Below are 15,979 nucleotides of genomic sequence, written 5' to 3'. Positions count from 1 at the left end.
ACCAGATTATAGGTAGACATTATACTGTGATGGTGTAGAACATTATAAGGAATCATTTAAAGGTTATAAAGATAAACTAATTTGTCAGACAATAGTACCCTCATACCAACAATCACCCAACTGTAGGAAGTAGAGGATAGAGCCCACAAGCTAACTAAACTGGAGCCTTTCCTCTGCAGTGCCCCTAGTGGCAGAAATGCATATGAATCTTTCACTAAGGTCTTCATGTAATATAGTTTGAATACCATGTCAAAGATATATTATTTATCATAAAAAAAATATTCCACACTCCTTTTTTTATTTCATTTTTTCCGGAAAAAAACTAAAACGGCTTTGGAAAAAAATTTCCCAATTTTTCATTTTTTTCCAGTCCTTCCCATCTCTAATTACTACTGAACAAACGTTTTAAAACCTAATTTTATTAGATAAACAATTGCAGTAAACGGCACAAAATTAAGGTAAAAGATAGAAGAAAAGGAGCCTGCAACATGTACTGATGTGCACAATGGCTAATTTACTAAAGGCAAATAGGCTGTTCACTTTTCAAGGTAATTTGTGTTTTGCAGAGGAAGTTTCCCCTTAGTTTAGTGAATGGGGTGAAGTTCTCCTGATTTCCATTATCCAATCATGTGCAAGCAAAATTACCTTTTTTATTTTCCTTGCACATGATTGGGTATTCTTTGCAATGTGTAATTTCACCACATTCACCAAACTAAGGAAAACTTCCGGTGCAAAGTGCAAATTCCCTTGCAATGGTAACTGCCCTTTGCCTTTAGTAAATCAGCCCCAATCTGTGCTTAATTTGAAACAGGAAAGTGTAAAATCCAAGGTAATGGCCAATAGATCAACCAATATCCACCAATGCTGAATGGGAGAACTTGCAGAACCGTGCAGTTCCCCAGAGCTGAATCCCCGGCTATGGTCTAGCTGTTCTCACAAATTAAGCTTTTTTATAGTTACCACTCACCAGGTATTCATTTTGTCTACGATGATGAATGCTACTTTAGTATAAAAAGAGAATATTAAAATACACTGGTTTTCTAAGCTTTGTAAATTATACATCTTATCAAAATCTGGGCATAGAATTTCCAGATAATGGGCACTTTAAGCATTTTGTTGAAATTTAATATTGTAAAAATCACCCAAGGCACGTACCAACATTTTTTTGTTAAGTTAAACCATCTAGTACTTTACATCCATTAAATTAAATAAGTAAGCATAGAAGTTTGAGCCTGGAAAAGTCAGCTCTGGTGCTGATGCATTCTGTGATCATATTTACTGACTGATTCCTACTGTTATGTAAAAAAGGTGTGCTATTTTGTGCAAAGTGTGTCTGAACTTCAAGAGATTACTGTTACCATGACAGCGATCAATGCCTTCTTATTGACTTACTGTATGCCGCTTTTTATTTAAGGTCACACAGTTTTCTCTCAGCTAATTCAAACAGAGGTTTTAAAAACCCACACAGACTCTGTCAGTACAGTTAGAGTTTTGTTCCTTTTACTATGTTCTTGTACACATAATTTAAGTATGTATACAAGTAAATTATACTATCTTCCATATATACTTTATGTTTACTTTATCTTTAGCAGTAATTGATTTTTGCCAAATCTGGACTGAGCTAATAGACGTGTCTTCATTTTTACAACTAATCTTAAAGTGACACTAAACTCAAGAATTAAATCTTAAAAACGCATTCAAGCACCTTCACTATTAACAAAAATGTATCTTATTTGTGTATCACTTGGCTGTAGATTCTCAAATCAGCTCTGAATTGGTGCTGACACTGTCCTTCCTTCTGGAGGGCGACTACGTTTGTTCCCCATGGTCCCTGTGTGTGTTGTAAAGTAGTCACCGCTCCAAGCTCACTCCTGTGATGGACTACAATCTCAATTTGAAAACTAAACATGAGATTGTAGCCCATCACAGGAGTGCGCTTGGAGTGGTGGCTACTTTACAACACACACAGGGACCATGGAGAACAAAAGTATTCACCCTCCAGAAGGAAGGACAGTGTCAGCACCAATTCAGAGATGATTTGAGAATCTACAAATCATATAGACAAATAAGATACATTTGTTTAATACTTGAATGCATTTTAAAGATATAACACCTGAGTTTAGTGTCACTTTAATTAGCCAATATATTAAAACAAACATTATCCCACAGATATGTGACTCATGTATGCTAACAATGGATGGAAATACAATTTAACACTTTTCAGCCTTGTGCAAGCATAACAAACTAACTTTGGTTATACGTAGACATATATAACTGTATGAGAACAAAATGTTGTGGTTGCAGGATGGACCTGGTCATAAAAGTGTCCTCTAAGTGTAATCCAGTGCTGCAGATCTCACATTACAAGTCACTTTCCCAAGTTAACTTTGGCACAGGCTGAAACCAACATGAAATAATATGTTTTCTTTAATACCAAAATAAATAAATAACAAACAGAGAAGCATATAACTATCTGTGTTTTTGAAGCATTAGTATAGCTTAGAATATTTATATTATGTTTATACAGATCAGCATGTTATTTTGTATTATTAATGTGTATGTTACCTTTAATGCGCATGCACTAAAATATCAATACCATGAAGGAAATTAAAGGGCAAGAAAACTTTCCCACAATGTTTCCTTACCCTTTTGCCCCCACCTCCCAACCAGGTCTAAGACAGATTTGTCTGCCAGCCCTACAGAAATCTATTGGTCCAAACATGGCACGGAAATCAGATCAAGAAGTTCACAGAGGGATGTAAACAATGCCAAGGGGAGTGAGATCAAGGTAAGTATAATGATTTGGGGGAGGAAGGGTGGAGGATGGCCTAAACCCACTTATGGGGGTCTTTACCTTTTAGGGCACTCTAAGATTTTAAAAGGTCCTTTTTTAACAAACTCAGGCATAGCTTTCATTAGTTTGTTACTAGGTTATTAGAAATGTGCACATATCTTGATAGGTTTACTGTAGACAACACCAGTTACCTATGATTTGTATGGGCACTTAGAGTGTAATAACAGTAAACACCACAAATCAATAAAGCTCAATAAGAAACAGACTAGGAAGAGAGGCTGAGAGTAAATACGATTACTGACAAGGTCCCAAATGACAATTTATATTAGTAATTTATTCACAGTGGTGTTTTGGAGGTTTTCGTTGGGCTTAATGTTATGTTTTGCACGTGCTTGGATAAATGGCAAATCCATGTTCCAGGTAAATTTAAATCAGCCACCCTGATTCATTACAGCTTAAATGTTTTCTTTCTAGAGTATGAAAATAAATTGTGCCATGAGAGAAAACTGGGAGCTGCCACTGCTGACTTGCTTCTGAAAATGCTTGTTGTCTGGATGGTGTGCTGATGATATTTTGGCTCCGTTACTTTCTGTATCAGCAACCTGGAACAAGTATGTAGACTATGCTTTGGATGTAAAATAACCAAAACTGACAGTAAACTTATTAAACGGATAACATGTCTATACCTGCATGTGCCTGAACATACATTTTGCAATCCAGTAAAAAAAAAATCCTTTCACAGGACACTCTGTCATGCAGTCATTTCACTTTCTGAAGCTGGTACTTGACCCATCCTGCCTCCTGTGCTTTCCTAATTGACAGTGAGGCTGCCATTCATTCCCAGGTACCAATAGCGAAACACAGGAGGTGGCAGGTTCAGGCTCTAGTTACAATGAATTTGGTATTTGCATGATTGAGGACCGAGGTTTCAGGGTTCCTAGGGCTACCAACAGGATTGCACAATGTAGATTTAGGAACCTGAAAGAACATACTGTACAGACATGTCAGCAGTTTAATAGGTTTACTGTTGATATAGGTTTTTGGTAGACGAGTATTTCAAAGTTTCTTCTGCCAGAAAAACAGCATTACCTGTCAGCTAGGAAATTTTTGTCCTACTGTACATTGCCTTTATCCATCACCCATTCCTACCATCTGTAAGACGGAAAAGGGAACAGTAGAGTATATGTATGTCATAATGTGAAAGTGGATTTAGTTCCAATTTAAAAGATACTAAACTTAGAGATAGCCAGGTACATAACAAGGGGAATTAGAATTGGCAGCTTAGGTGTTTCTTTCATATAATGTTTCTTTTAAGAGTTTGTTTAGGTGGGGATACAACTGTAGTTTAAGGGCCTTCTAACTTTTTTAAGTAGTTACTACCGCAGAGTTTCTTTAGAAAGCAGTGGTTCTCATATGGCCTTGGTTTCTCTGTACTACACCAACTAAACCACCAACTAGTATATTCTGTAATAGCATCTCTTTCAGCCAAACCTAATAATGGTATACTAATCCTAATAACAAATATGAACTCATGGACATTTATAGCTGAATGTAACTAGATCAGGAGTAAACAGCAGTGCAGCCCACCTCGGAGGGAAAATACAGCAGGGCATGAAACTAAGGTTTTGGGTCTTGAACTTGTGCATTACGATATCTTTTCTTTAATAACAACATCAGGGTACAAAATCAAGGACAAATCAGAATGTCAAAACTCAGTAGTTTTCTAGGGCTCTGATCCCTAAACATGGCAGCATATGCTGTAAGCACCTATTATTATAATACTTTATATGCTTAAACATTCCACACACTAATATTTTTTTTCTTTTAAAGGCTCCAACAGATATACAAAAGATGTAGAAGTTAAGTCTTTTTTCATTTTTTTTCTCTTTTACCTATGTTAGATTTGACATGTTGGCATATAATATATTCAATATTTTATTAGATTTTATAATTGGCTATACCTATATGCATGTGGCCAATACAGATTCAGTTCTACATTATTACTTTCAAAGTTTGTTTGTTTAAGATATTGCTGGATAGTTTACTGTCATTCCCTGCTTCAGGATATTTAACATAAGGCATTTATGAAAAAAAGCAATGCTGGTCCTATGTACAGGATAAATGCATTGAAAGCAATGAGGAAATTCTGTAGTGACATTAAACTGCTAGCATTACACATAACAAAGGTCCGCAGATAAATAATCCCACTAAGACATGGTCATTAAGTAGACACTGATATGGTTTTAATGACATTGGAGTATTTGCAGTCTCTGATAAAAACTAAGGTTTCTTGTGAATGTATTGATCTGCTCCATAGTTAAGAGAAGTAAACAATAGGAACACTGAAGGAAATACCACATTGTTTGGAACCATGAGACCCTAGAGACAATGCAATTTTTTCTTACTCTTTAGGAAATGCACCTATTTTTCCCAAAGTGGTTTATTTTGATCTTTAGAAGAAGAAACTATATCTCATTTTTTTTCTCCAAAAAGCAGGTCCATAAAAAAATAAAATCATTTTTCTGCAAGCTTAACTACCTCCGGGCCGGCCAGGAGCTCTCTCGATCTGAGCGGGCGTCTCTAGACGGGCGTCTTCCCTGATGTCTCCATAAAGAGGACCTGTCACATATTTTGCTATCACATAGGGGGGTTTTATTAGCCCCCGTATGTGATAGCGATAAAGTTTAGTGGAAAAAAAAAAATTAAAGTCCTCCCCCAAAAAAATTTTAAGTTACACATAAAAAAGAATTAAAGTATAAAATTCATTTCAGTACAGCGTTGCATGACGGAATAAACGTCAGTCAAAGTATCGCAGCGCTGAATACTGAAAAATGGCCTGGCCAGGAAGGGGGTCTAAACACCTGGTCTTGAAGTGGTTAACATCAAAGCATCTTCAGGATTTACCTGATGAACATCATCCTGCAGTACAGCTGTTGTTGCTTCTTACAGTGACTTTGAGGTTGAGTTACAGCAGCTCTCATATGCGATTTATTTAGTTCCCGAATTTGAATGTAATTCGTACGAATTCTCATTAGTTTGTACATTCAGATGCATTCGAATTTCCGAATGACAAAAATTATTAAAATTTCGGGTGGATCCAAATGTACAAATTAACCAAAATCCTTCCGAATTTCAATTTGGATTTTTGTTTCTGTGGACTGTAAAAATAAAATGTAATTTTTTTTCTTTTCTCTGTCACTTTGCTGCGACGAATATTCATTCACAATTAACAAATATTCATCCGAGTCCTGAACCAAATAGACTTTAGGACCCGAATCCCGAAAAAAAAAAAATGAAAAATACGAAACAAAAGGAATTTTTTGCACGCTTGCATGTTCTGGGTAACAAGTATTTAACCCTTTCACCACGTCGGTGTACATCGCCAACATCGGGGATGTTTAAACAGACTCCCGGCAGCATTCTGTTTAAACTTGTAAAGCCGACGGTCGGCTTTACAATAGAAGTGATTCTGGCGACTCAGTAACCTCCGTACGTTGATCCCCTCCCCGTTCTATGGGACCGGAAGCGATGTAGATTGCAACACTTCCGGTCCCATAGCTGTCAGTGCGGGGCTCCTAAAGCCCAGCTATAAGCTATTGAAGTGCGATCTGCACTTCAATAGCTTATTTGGAGTGTAAAGGTGACACTGGGGGTCTTTTGGACCCCCAGCATCACCTTAAAGAGTACCTGTCACCACCATCTTCTATCACATGGGGGGCTCGTAAGCCCCCTATGTGATAGCAATCAAAGTAAAGTTAAAAAAACCAACAGTTTTTAAAATTAAAATGAAATAAAATAAATGTAAAAATAATTTTAAAAAAATGTTCATGTCCCCCGCCCCGTGAGCATGCGCGTCACCACGTAAACACGCATTAGGTGCGTCTACGTATGAAAACGACGAACACGCTATACATGTTGGGTATCACCGCGCACGCTGGAGTGATAGCAATAATTCCAGGGCCAGTATTTTTGGGTATCTCTAAATTGATGACCTGTGGGGGCTTTTAAAGCGTCGTCCATGGACTTTTTGGGGAACTGAGGTTTGTCGCCGTTTCACGGACGGACACAATTTTTAACCTGGGCATGTTGGGTATCTATTTACTCGTTGTAACCTCATCTTTTATAAAAGTGAATATTTTATTGTGTTCTGGGGCATTTAACTCTAAATTTTGGGGTTTGATAAGGAGTTGCGCTAATATCGTGCAACATAAAAATTTGCAACTGCCACCATTTTATTCTATAGGGTCTTGGCTTTCAGAAAATATATAATGTTTTGGAGTTGTATGTCATTTTCAGGCCTAAAATGTGGAATATAACATGGGTGCAAAAAATTAAAAAAAGGCCTCAGTCATGAAGGAGTTAAGAGAGAAAAGCAGAGGGGCCAGAAGAAAGTATGGGATGGATCCTTGGAAAGTGCAGGAGGGGCAACCAGAGAGCACAGAGAAGAGTGATGGTGTTATAGGATAAATTAATTCACATGATGGAATATCCTCTTACAGTCCAGACAGTCAACAGGATTAGGAATACCCACTGTTTTTTTTAATCAGCACAAATTCAGTGTTTCCAAACACCAAGTTACTTATAAACTAGTGATTTGGGATATGCTGTGTTCTCTATTCACATATTACAGCAAAACCCTGTCGTTTTTGGCATTGATTCTGATGGATGTATTAAATCTATCAATAGACATCCTCAGAAGATAGGTAAAACTAAGAGACATTCTCTGATATACTCCTGATAGCATTATTTGTATCAAAAACAATATCTGCTCATTCTGTGAATGTGTTAAATACTCAAATGCAGAGTCATAGTTACATAGTTAGTCAGGTTGAAAAAAGACACATGTCCATCAAGTTCAACCTCTAGAGATATAAAAAAAAAAGCCTAAAGTCACATCTGTTTATCTCTGCACATACCCGGGCAATCTGTATTGATGTATTTTCTAGAAAGTCATATAGACTGGCAACTAACAGTTCCTAAGCTTATTTCTACCTGTCACCTTTAGTAGACAGGCACTACAAGGTTTCTGTACACGCCCTTAGTTGTGTTCAAAGCTTTACCTGTGTGTCTTGAGCACAGGCACAGCTAACAAGCAAACTAAAGCTTGAGATAGGAGATCTGGTATTTTCACCTAGCATCTCACTATGCAATGCTGGTACCCCCTCAACATGCCGCTTAGGTATGTACACTTATATGTACTTATATTATGTGATGGTGAAGGGGTAACGGTTGACAATAACATAAGCAGCAGGCATGTTTTCTTTAGGTTCAATGGGCAAGAAAGCAATATTAAAAAAAATTGTTATGGTACAATTCTTTTTTCACATGTCTGCAGTTTTGTTAAGCTAATGAAACCTTCTTTTATACACTTACCGCAAACTGCTTTTAGTAACTCTTTTATATAAACCTACTTTAATTATGGAAATTAGGTCTTCAAATAGAAGAACTGATTACAAACAACCAAGCTGTTGCATTAAATAATACATTTTACTAAGAAAAGCTTACCATCTTGCTGTCCATGAAGATTTTGAGGACTCTGCATCCTTTCTTCAAGGTTGGAGCTGAGGTCAGAGTTCACAGCTGACATCCTGGTGGAGTCGCTCATGTCAAATTCATCGCTTTCTATAGAGCTTTCATCCTGGTGGTAGAGTTTATATTGTAACATGCCAGAACACAAACAATGAAGGTGCTTACAAAATGTAGATGTAGAATGTAGAGTTCCAGAACAAGGTTACTGTGAAAATGCCAATCAGCATAAACATTTTTAAACATTTTTATGTAGGAGTTGAGAGAGGTATCTGATGTATTTGTTTTACCTTTTATAAAAGTTCACAATTTTATTATAGTTTACTCCAAAACACTTCCTATATCAAAAGAGCAATTAGCTATTTATGAAATAGACCAAGCATCTAAACACATAGACCACATATAGAATAGCTGTTTGTGCTTGGTCTATATAATAAAGGTTAATTGTTTGTTTTTCATATAGGCACAGTGAGAGTCATCATTGTGGTTTTTAGTGGTTTTTTTAATTAGAGGTGCACCAAAATGGAAAACCGAAAGGAAACCAAAAATAAAAAAGATTGTCAGGCCGAAACCGATACCGAAAATGTTCATGTTAATGTTTTCAAATTTTTTTATATTTTATTTTTTATAAACTTTTACATTTTTTTATATTTATTAATTTTGTATTAAATATTTTTTACTTTACTTTTAGGGGCTTTGGTGAAATATTAGGGGTCTAAACAGACCCCTGATATTTCCCTTTTAAAATAGAAAAAGAGATTGAGGACACAAAGTCCTCTATCTCTTTTTCTGTATCCCCAGTTACAAATGAATAGGAATCCTCTATACTGAGTGTTCCTGTTCATTCATAACATGAGAACATGGTATGTTTATTATAACTACAACTATGAATGAACAGGAGGTGATGTAGATCACTCCTATTCATTCATAATTGAGGATATAGTACACATACCATGTCCTCAATTATCTACAAACACTCAGTGATCACTGAGTGTTTGCTCTCGCTCTCCTCTCTGGCACGCTGTCACAGGAGGCTGATCGAGCAGTGTAGGGAGGAGAGCTCAGCCTCCTGTGACAGCTCGGCCTGTCTCCACCCACACATCGTTCTGCCGGACTGTGATAAGAGGCTGAGCGGTGTGGGAGAGCACCGGCCACTCACAGCGCACTCCTCCCGCAGCGCTCGGCCGGCTGTCACAGTTTCTCTCCTCCCTGCTGGGACACAGAGAAGCGCCAGGCGGGGAGGAGAGAATAGGATGGATGCACCGCTGTATCGGCAGGAAAATGGCACTTTCGGCATTATGCCCAAAGTGCCATTTTCGACCGATATGTTTCGGTGGCCGATATATCGGTGCATCCCTAGTTTTTATTTCACATAGGAGTTTAAGGTTTTGGGTATTGACAAAAACATAGATGGGCAGTATTTTAGTAACTTACTCTGTTTATGGAGATTTACAATAAAATGTTGACATTTTATAAAAGATATATAAGAAGAAAGTGATGTACAAGCAGTTCTTCTGTTTCCTTTAGTTTTTGATATACAGTATATGGTCATGGAGCGAGTACCCACCAACATTTGTGATGAGTGTCTATCCAATATGAAGTGAAATAACTCCATTGCTTATTTGTTTTATATTAACAGGGTTATTCACAAAAGGGTGAAGGGTTTGGAGAAGGCAGGAGAAGTGAACAATCTAGGACAAAATAGCAGATTAGGAAAAATAATCCGAAACATGGTTGACTTAAAATATCTAATCATGTGATGGGGATTTTAAAAAATAGCTTTTTCTGCAAATGACAGGATCGTTGGATGGTTGATATCAAGACAAGTCATTGAACTACACTTCACACTCCATCAGGGCCTTAAAGTGAAAGACCACTTGTACATGACCCAGTCTTTACAAGCCTTATGTTCAGTCTAAACATCATGTGTGAACACTGGGCTGCTTCATTAAAATAAAAGCAGTACAAAGCTCACATGAGCAAAAAAAGCTTTTTACGGCTTGCAGACAATTTTCAAGCACATGAATCCTGACGCTTTTGGGTCATGTCTAGTTGGGTTGAAGAGTTATGACAATTTCAGTGTGTACAAAGGCACTGGGGTAATTTACTAAAGAAAAATAGACTGTTAACTTAGCAAAGTAGTTTTCACTTAGCTTAGTGAACGTGGTGAAAATTCACTATGCAAATAATATCTAATCAAGTACAAGGAAAATAACAAAAACGTATTTTTACTTGCACGTGATTGGATGATAGAAGTCAGCAGAGCATCACCACATTCACTAAGCTAAGGGAAAATTCCTTTAGTTAATCAACCCTATTGGTAATGGTCATGGACTATCTTCATCTTCTGTCTTTAATTTCTATCAGTGAAAGAAAACACAATTCTGAGAGAATGACGAGCAGTTAGATCACACATTGGATTTATAAATCATGCAGTGAACTTGGCTTCAGTCCTGAACTGATGTCTTTCACAGCTTTATCAATGTTACTTTACAGCTCAGTCTATTTTCTCTGTTGCTTTTTCCTATCAATGCTGAGATCGGCGTAGTTCCACTGCTGGCAAGCTATATCATGAGATATGAGTGTGCACATATATGTCAATTTTAAAAAAGGATGATGATGATTTCCTGTTTCCTGACTGCTGTTTCATGTCTCTGGGTACACTGATATTTCAATATAAGTAAGGGTCTGATAAATGAGGTGAAAAAAACGACTTGAATTTCCAGCACACTCAAGGTAAAAAAAAAAGAAGAGTAGAATGTCTTATCGCAATAGGTGGGTTCTGATACTCGTGTAACAAGGCCCCTCTGGGATCAGCTAAAGATGATATGAATCTTAATGACTGATGACTATGTATATCTTAGCTTTTCTGTATGTCATATAAGAAAATGAATAATTACTATGTATAGCCTCTCCTTTTAATCTCATAGGAAGACTGGTGCCAGTTTTTTTTGAGTTGTTTAACCAAACAAATACATAAATTACCCAGCATGTGTAAAAATGCAGCACATTGGTGGAGAGCAGCATATGCATAGTGGCTAGGTACTGCACATCCATTGTTGTTGGTACTGATAGATGACTGGTGTTCAGCAAGCCTCTCAGTTCAGGGAGTCCTCACTCAGTCTGATCCACACTGACACCTTGACAGTCCAGATATAAGTGTGCCATGTCTTTTCATTCACCACTTTACTTAATGCACTAACAGTCAATACAGTAGGTTTTCCAAGTTTAGACTCCAATAACAATCAACAAATGCCTTGGACAGCTGTTCACACCAGAGGCCGGAAACTGGAAAAATGAAACTTGAAACCAATGCTGCCATCAAAGCAGACATCGCTTTAAAGGGAATCTATATTCTCTAAAACGTATTTCTATTGGAAAATAATCTGCATAATGTAAAACCCATCTCAGCAGCAAGGGTTCTTTTAAAAACCTTTCAGTTCATCATTATCTATGTACATGGTTGCAGCTATACTTACTGCTTTATATTTACATATATGCATATATTCAATTAGGCGACAAGATAGGGAGCCATTCTTTCCATCTGTATAACTCTCAGTCGGTACAATTGTTGGTTAATTGTTAATGATTTTATTAGTGATACTGCACCACTAAAAATTTGATCTTGCACTGAAATAGTGTTAGCTTGCGTCAGGTGAAAATTGTGAAGTTCAATGAATTGTCTGATCAGAAGAGCAGAAAATGGGTCCACTTGGTGCAGAGATAAAATACAGGTTCATGAAAAAAACAAAAAACTGATTCATGAGAAATAATGGTGTTTAATAGTCAATTCATATTGAATGAAAAAAGAATGATTCCACACCTATGTGATATTTATAGGCTTTCTACCAGATAATCCTTTATTATGCCCTCTAGCATTTTACAAACTACCGATGTTAGACTGACTGGCCTATAGTTCCCAGGTTGGCACCTTGCCCCCTTTTTGAATATTGGCATATTTGAATATTGAATATCTTTGCTGCTCATTAGCAGAGGAAGGCAACAAACATTTTATTCTTCACTAAAAAATTATAGTGGTTGCATGTCCGCAGTCTAAACTGACCATAGATATGAGATGACAGTTGCTTAATCTTTTCAGGTTGATTCTGGTGATTTTTTAATGTCTGCAGCAGATGCCCACAATCTAACTACTTTCATGAAAAAGATTCAAACAGACCAATTCCAGAATCTTGCCCAATCACCGGTATCTTCTAGTCAATGCTCCTTGCCTCCCTCCCCTCGCTCCTAACATAAATATGTTCGGCCTGAGGTTAGCCTGGGAGCACATCTGACCACCTGGAATCCACCACTGAGATGAAAGGTAGAAGACCTTTCTATAGAAATTTGACATTTTCCAGCATGCATGCACAGAAGAAGTAGAGTCCAGCCGGAAAACTTTTGAAGCAGCAGCTAAGAGAAGGCGTTGGAGAAGAGGGGGGGCTTTATAACTTGACTGTAAAGAAATACATATAACCTTAAAATAGGTCTTCTGGGAAAGTTAAACTGACATTAAACTCAGGTGTTAAACCTTAAAAATGCATTCAAGTACCTGAAATGTTAACAAAAATGTATCTTATTTGTGTATCAATCGGCTGTAGATCCTCAGATCATGGTCCCTGTGTGTATTGTAAAGTAGCCACCGCTCCAAGCCAATCTCAATACAAATTAGTAAACTAAATATGAGATTTTAGTCCATCAGGGGAGCGAGCTCAGATCGAAGGACCAGACAGACAGAAGGACCAAGGGAAACAAAAGTAGCCACCCTCCAAAAGGAAGGATAGTGTCAACTTAAATTCAGAGATGGTTTCAGGACCTACAGCTGAGTGATAAGGAAATATGATAAATTTTTGTTTATAATTAAGGTATTTAAATGCATTTTTAAGGTTTAACTCCTGAGTATAGTGTCACTTTAAGCTGTTTCCCCTTAAAGAGACCAAAATGAAAGCAAAGTGGTGAGGCATAATTTCTGACTGAAATCACAGAAATGCCTCTATAATTCAAATTAAACCAACTACTGTACATAGGGGTTTTGTGAGTGTTTTGCTTTGGACTCTATAAGATGTAAAGCTTATCTCAAGGACGGGCCCAAATGTAATGCTTGGCAAAACTTTAATTTCTATTTTGTTGTCTGTTCTTGCAGTAAAGTTCAAGGAAACTGACCCCAGTAGCATTTAAAGTACTTTACTTGGGAAAAATGCTGCGTGTACAAACTTAGTTACAGGAAAAGCAAAATAAAACAAAACATGCATACAGGCTGCTACAAACAAACATACATATACATGCACCCACTACACTATCCTTTCTAGTACATGTAATGGTTTCTAAGAGAGGAAACACCAACATACTTAGAGGGTTATTCACAAAGCTGCCGAAGGCAGCCGTGCGAATAACCGACCCGAAGTGAAGGGAGCGAAACGCTCTTCGGCTATTCACTTCAGGCTTGTACAGCTGATTTCAGCCGTACATCAGCTTGCTTCGGCTGGGTTCGGGTCGGCCGAGCATGCTCAGCATGTTTGGCCGACCCGAAGTGCAGAAGGAGTTCGACTCAGCCAATCCAACATCTGGATCAGCTGAGCCGAACCTCCGGCAGGCTACTCGCTGCTGTTCAGCCTATTCTCATAGGGGCCAAACAGCAGTGAGTAAATAGCCGAATGCCGCTTGGTACCGCAGTGGTACCGGGCAAAATAGAAAAACTGTAAAAAAAAGTAGAAAAAAGAAAGTAGAAAACGATTGGGCGGAGCTAGCAGTGACAGCTAGCTCCGCCAACTGTTTCCTATTGGCCTGGACCTGCTGTCATTACAATGAGACAATTACAATGAGCTCAGTGGAGGCGGCAGTGATATCACCGCCGGCTCTGCTGAGCTCTCATTGTAATGACAGTTCAGCGGCCCCTGGTTACCTAGTAACCAGGGGATGCTGAACTGTCATGAGAGCTCAGCGGGGCCGGCGGTGATATCACTGCTGGCTGCGCTGAGCTCTCATTCTAATGTGATATCAAGGTCGGCCCCGCTGAGCTCTCATGACACTTCAGCGTCCCCTGGTTACTCAGTGACCAGGGGACGCTGAACTGTCATTACACACTGAGAACTCGGCGGAGCCGCATTGATATCACGGTGGCTCCGCTAAATTCTCATTGTAGTGACAGATCAGCGTCCCCTGGTTAGCTACGGCTGATCCTTCGGCAAGCTTTGTGAATAACCCCCTTAGCTTCCAGAGAATGCAATCAGAAGCCATTTTCCTGCGAATGCTTAATTGCCAAGAAGTCCTGTGCTTTACAGAATTTACGGAATCTGCAGTTGAAAGCTAAGTATTTTAGTGTTTCGTCTCTTAGAAACCATTACATGTACTAGAAAGGATAGTGTAGTCGGTGCATGTATGTTTGTTTGTAGCAGCCTGTATGTAGGTTTTGTTTTATTTTGCTTTTCTTGTAACCAAGTTTGTACATGCCGCATTTTTGCCAAGTAAAGCACTTTAAATGCTACTGGGGTCAGTTTCCTTCAGCTTTACTGCAGAACTAGACAACAAATAGAAATAAAGTTTTGCCTAGCTTTACATTTGGGCTCTTCCTTGGGATAAACTTTACATCTGCTGGTGATGTGTACACCTGGTGACGAGGGAGCATGAAGCCGGCTTCCTGGCTAATTAGGAAGCTGGGCAGCGAGTCATTACACGCTGCCCGGCTTCCTTAATGGGACTTCCAGTATCAGTATTCAGTATTGGCGAGTACCGAAAAAATAAATATCAGTACTCGATACTGAGATACTGGTATTGGTGCATCCTTAGTAGCTTACTTAAATATCTATTTTATTTGTAGTTCATGCTGAACAAGATGGCAGCATATGTCTTTCACTACATATCTACCTATATAGAAATATGCACACTATATGGTTTGTGGAAACCTGATCATCACACCGACATGAGCTTGTTAAACAACCTATTCCAAAACCATGGACATCAATATGAATTTATCTCTATCTCTCGGTTTGAGCCTATAACAACCTCCACCGTCAGAAAAGGCTTTCCACATGATTTCTGGTGTTTTTGTAGGAATTGTGCCTGTTCAGCAATAAGAGCATTTTATAAGAGGTCAGGTATTGATGGCAGGTGAAAAGAGTGGCTCTGTGCCAGTTGCTTGAGTTCTTCATGCCAAACTTGTCTTCTCATGTCTTTATGGACCTGCCTTTTTACACAGGAATACAATCATGCTGGAACTAAGGGGGTCAGTTTGGTGGTCTTTCCTAAGCTGCTGCAACAAAGTTGGAATCACACAATTGTCTAAAATGTCTTTGGACTGTGTGCTGCAGCATTAACAGTACCCTTCACTGGAAACACCTGAACTCAATCTGAAGGATTTCATACATCTTGGTAAGTAACATTTAAAACCTTTTTTTTTCATTCATAAAGGTTCCAAATTTTATTCTAGTTTTTATTTTAATTCTAGTGCTTCATTTGATAGTAAATGAAATGCAGGCTACCCCTGCTTACCATGATTCCTGACAACTGTCTTGTTTCTTTAGGGACATCCTATTGCCTGTTCTTGCTTGACTTCCTGTGCATGCACACAGCCCAGTTTGCATGGTAAAATGTTTGCCCGCAAATTATATCAGCAGATATATATACATGACTTGGCGTCAGATGCGAATGCAGGCACTAGGTCAA

The 15,979-nt window shown here is 38.2% G+C and overlaps 1 protein-coding gene across 3 annotated transcripts in view; it reads right to left on the bottom strand.

The window, feature by feature from the left end:
• NOL4 (nucleolar protein 4) overlaps nt 1–15,979 on the bottom strand; it is a 256,570-nt gene that overhangs the window by 78,297 nt on the left and 162,294 nt on the right. For all 3 annotated transcript variants that reach the window (XM_018555318.1, XM_018555320.1, XM_018555321.1), the window contains exon 5: nt 8,300–8,432. In XM_018555318.1, the coding sequence (XP_018410820.1) occupies nt 8,300–8,432 (133 nt within the window). The remainder of the gene's footprint in view (nt 1–8,299; nt 8,433–15,979) is intronic.

This window comes from Nanorana parkeri, unplaced genomic scaffold (assembly GCF_000935625.1).
Source record: "Nanorana parkeri isolate BGI_ZX_2015 unplaced genomic scaffold, ASM93562v1 scaffold191, whole genome shotgun sequence".
Classification (NCBI taxonomy): domain Eukaryota; kingdom Metazoa; phylum Chordata; class Amphibia; order Anura; family Dicroglossidae; genus Nanorana; species Nanorana parkeri.
The sequence above is the reverse complement of the archived record's forward strand: the minus strand, read 5'-3'. Positions and strand labels throughout refer to the sequence as shown.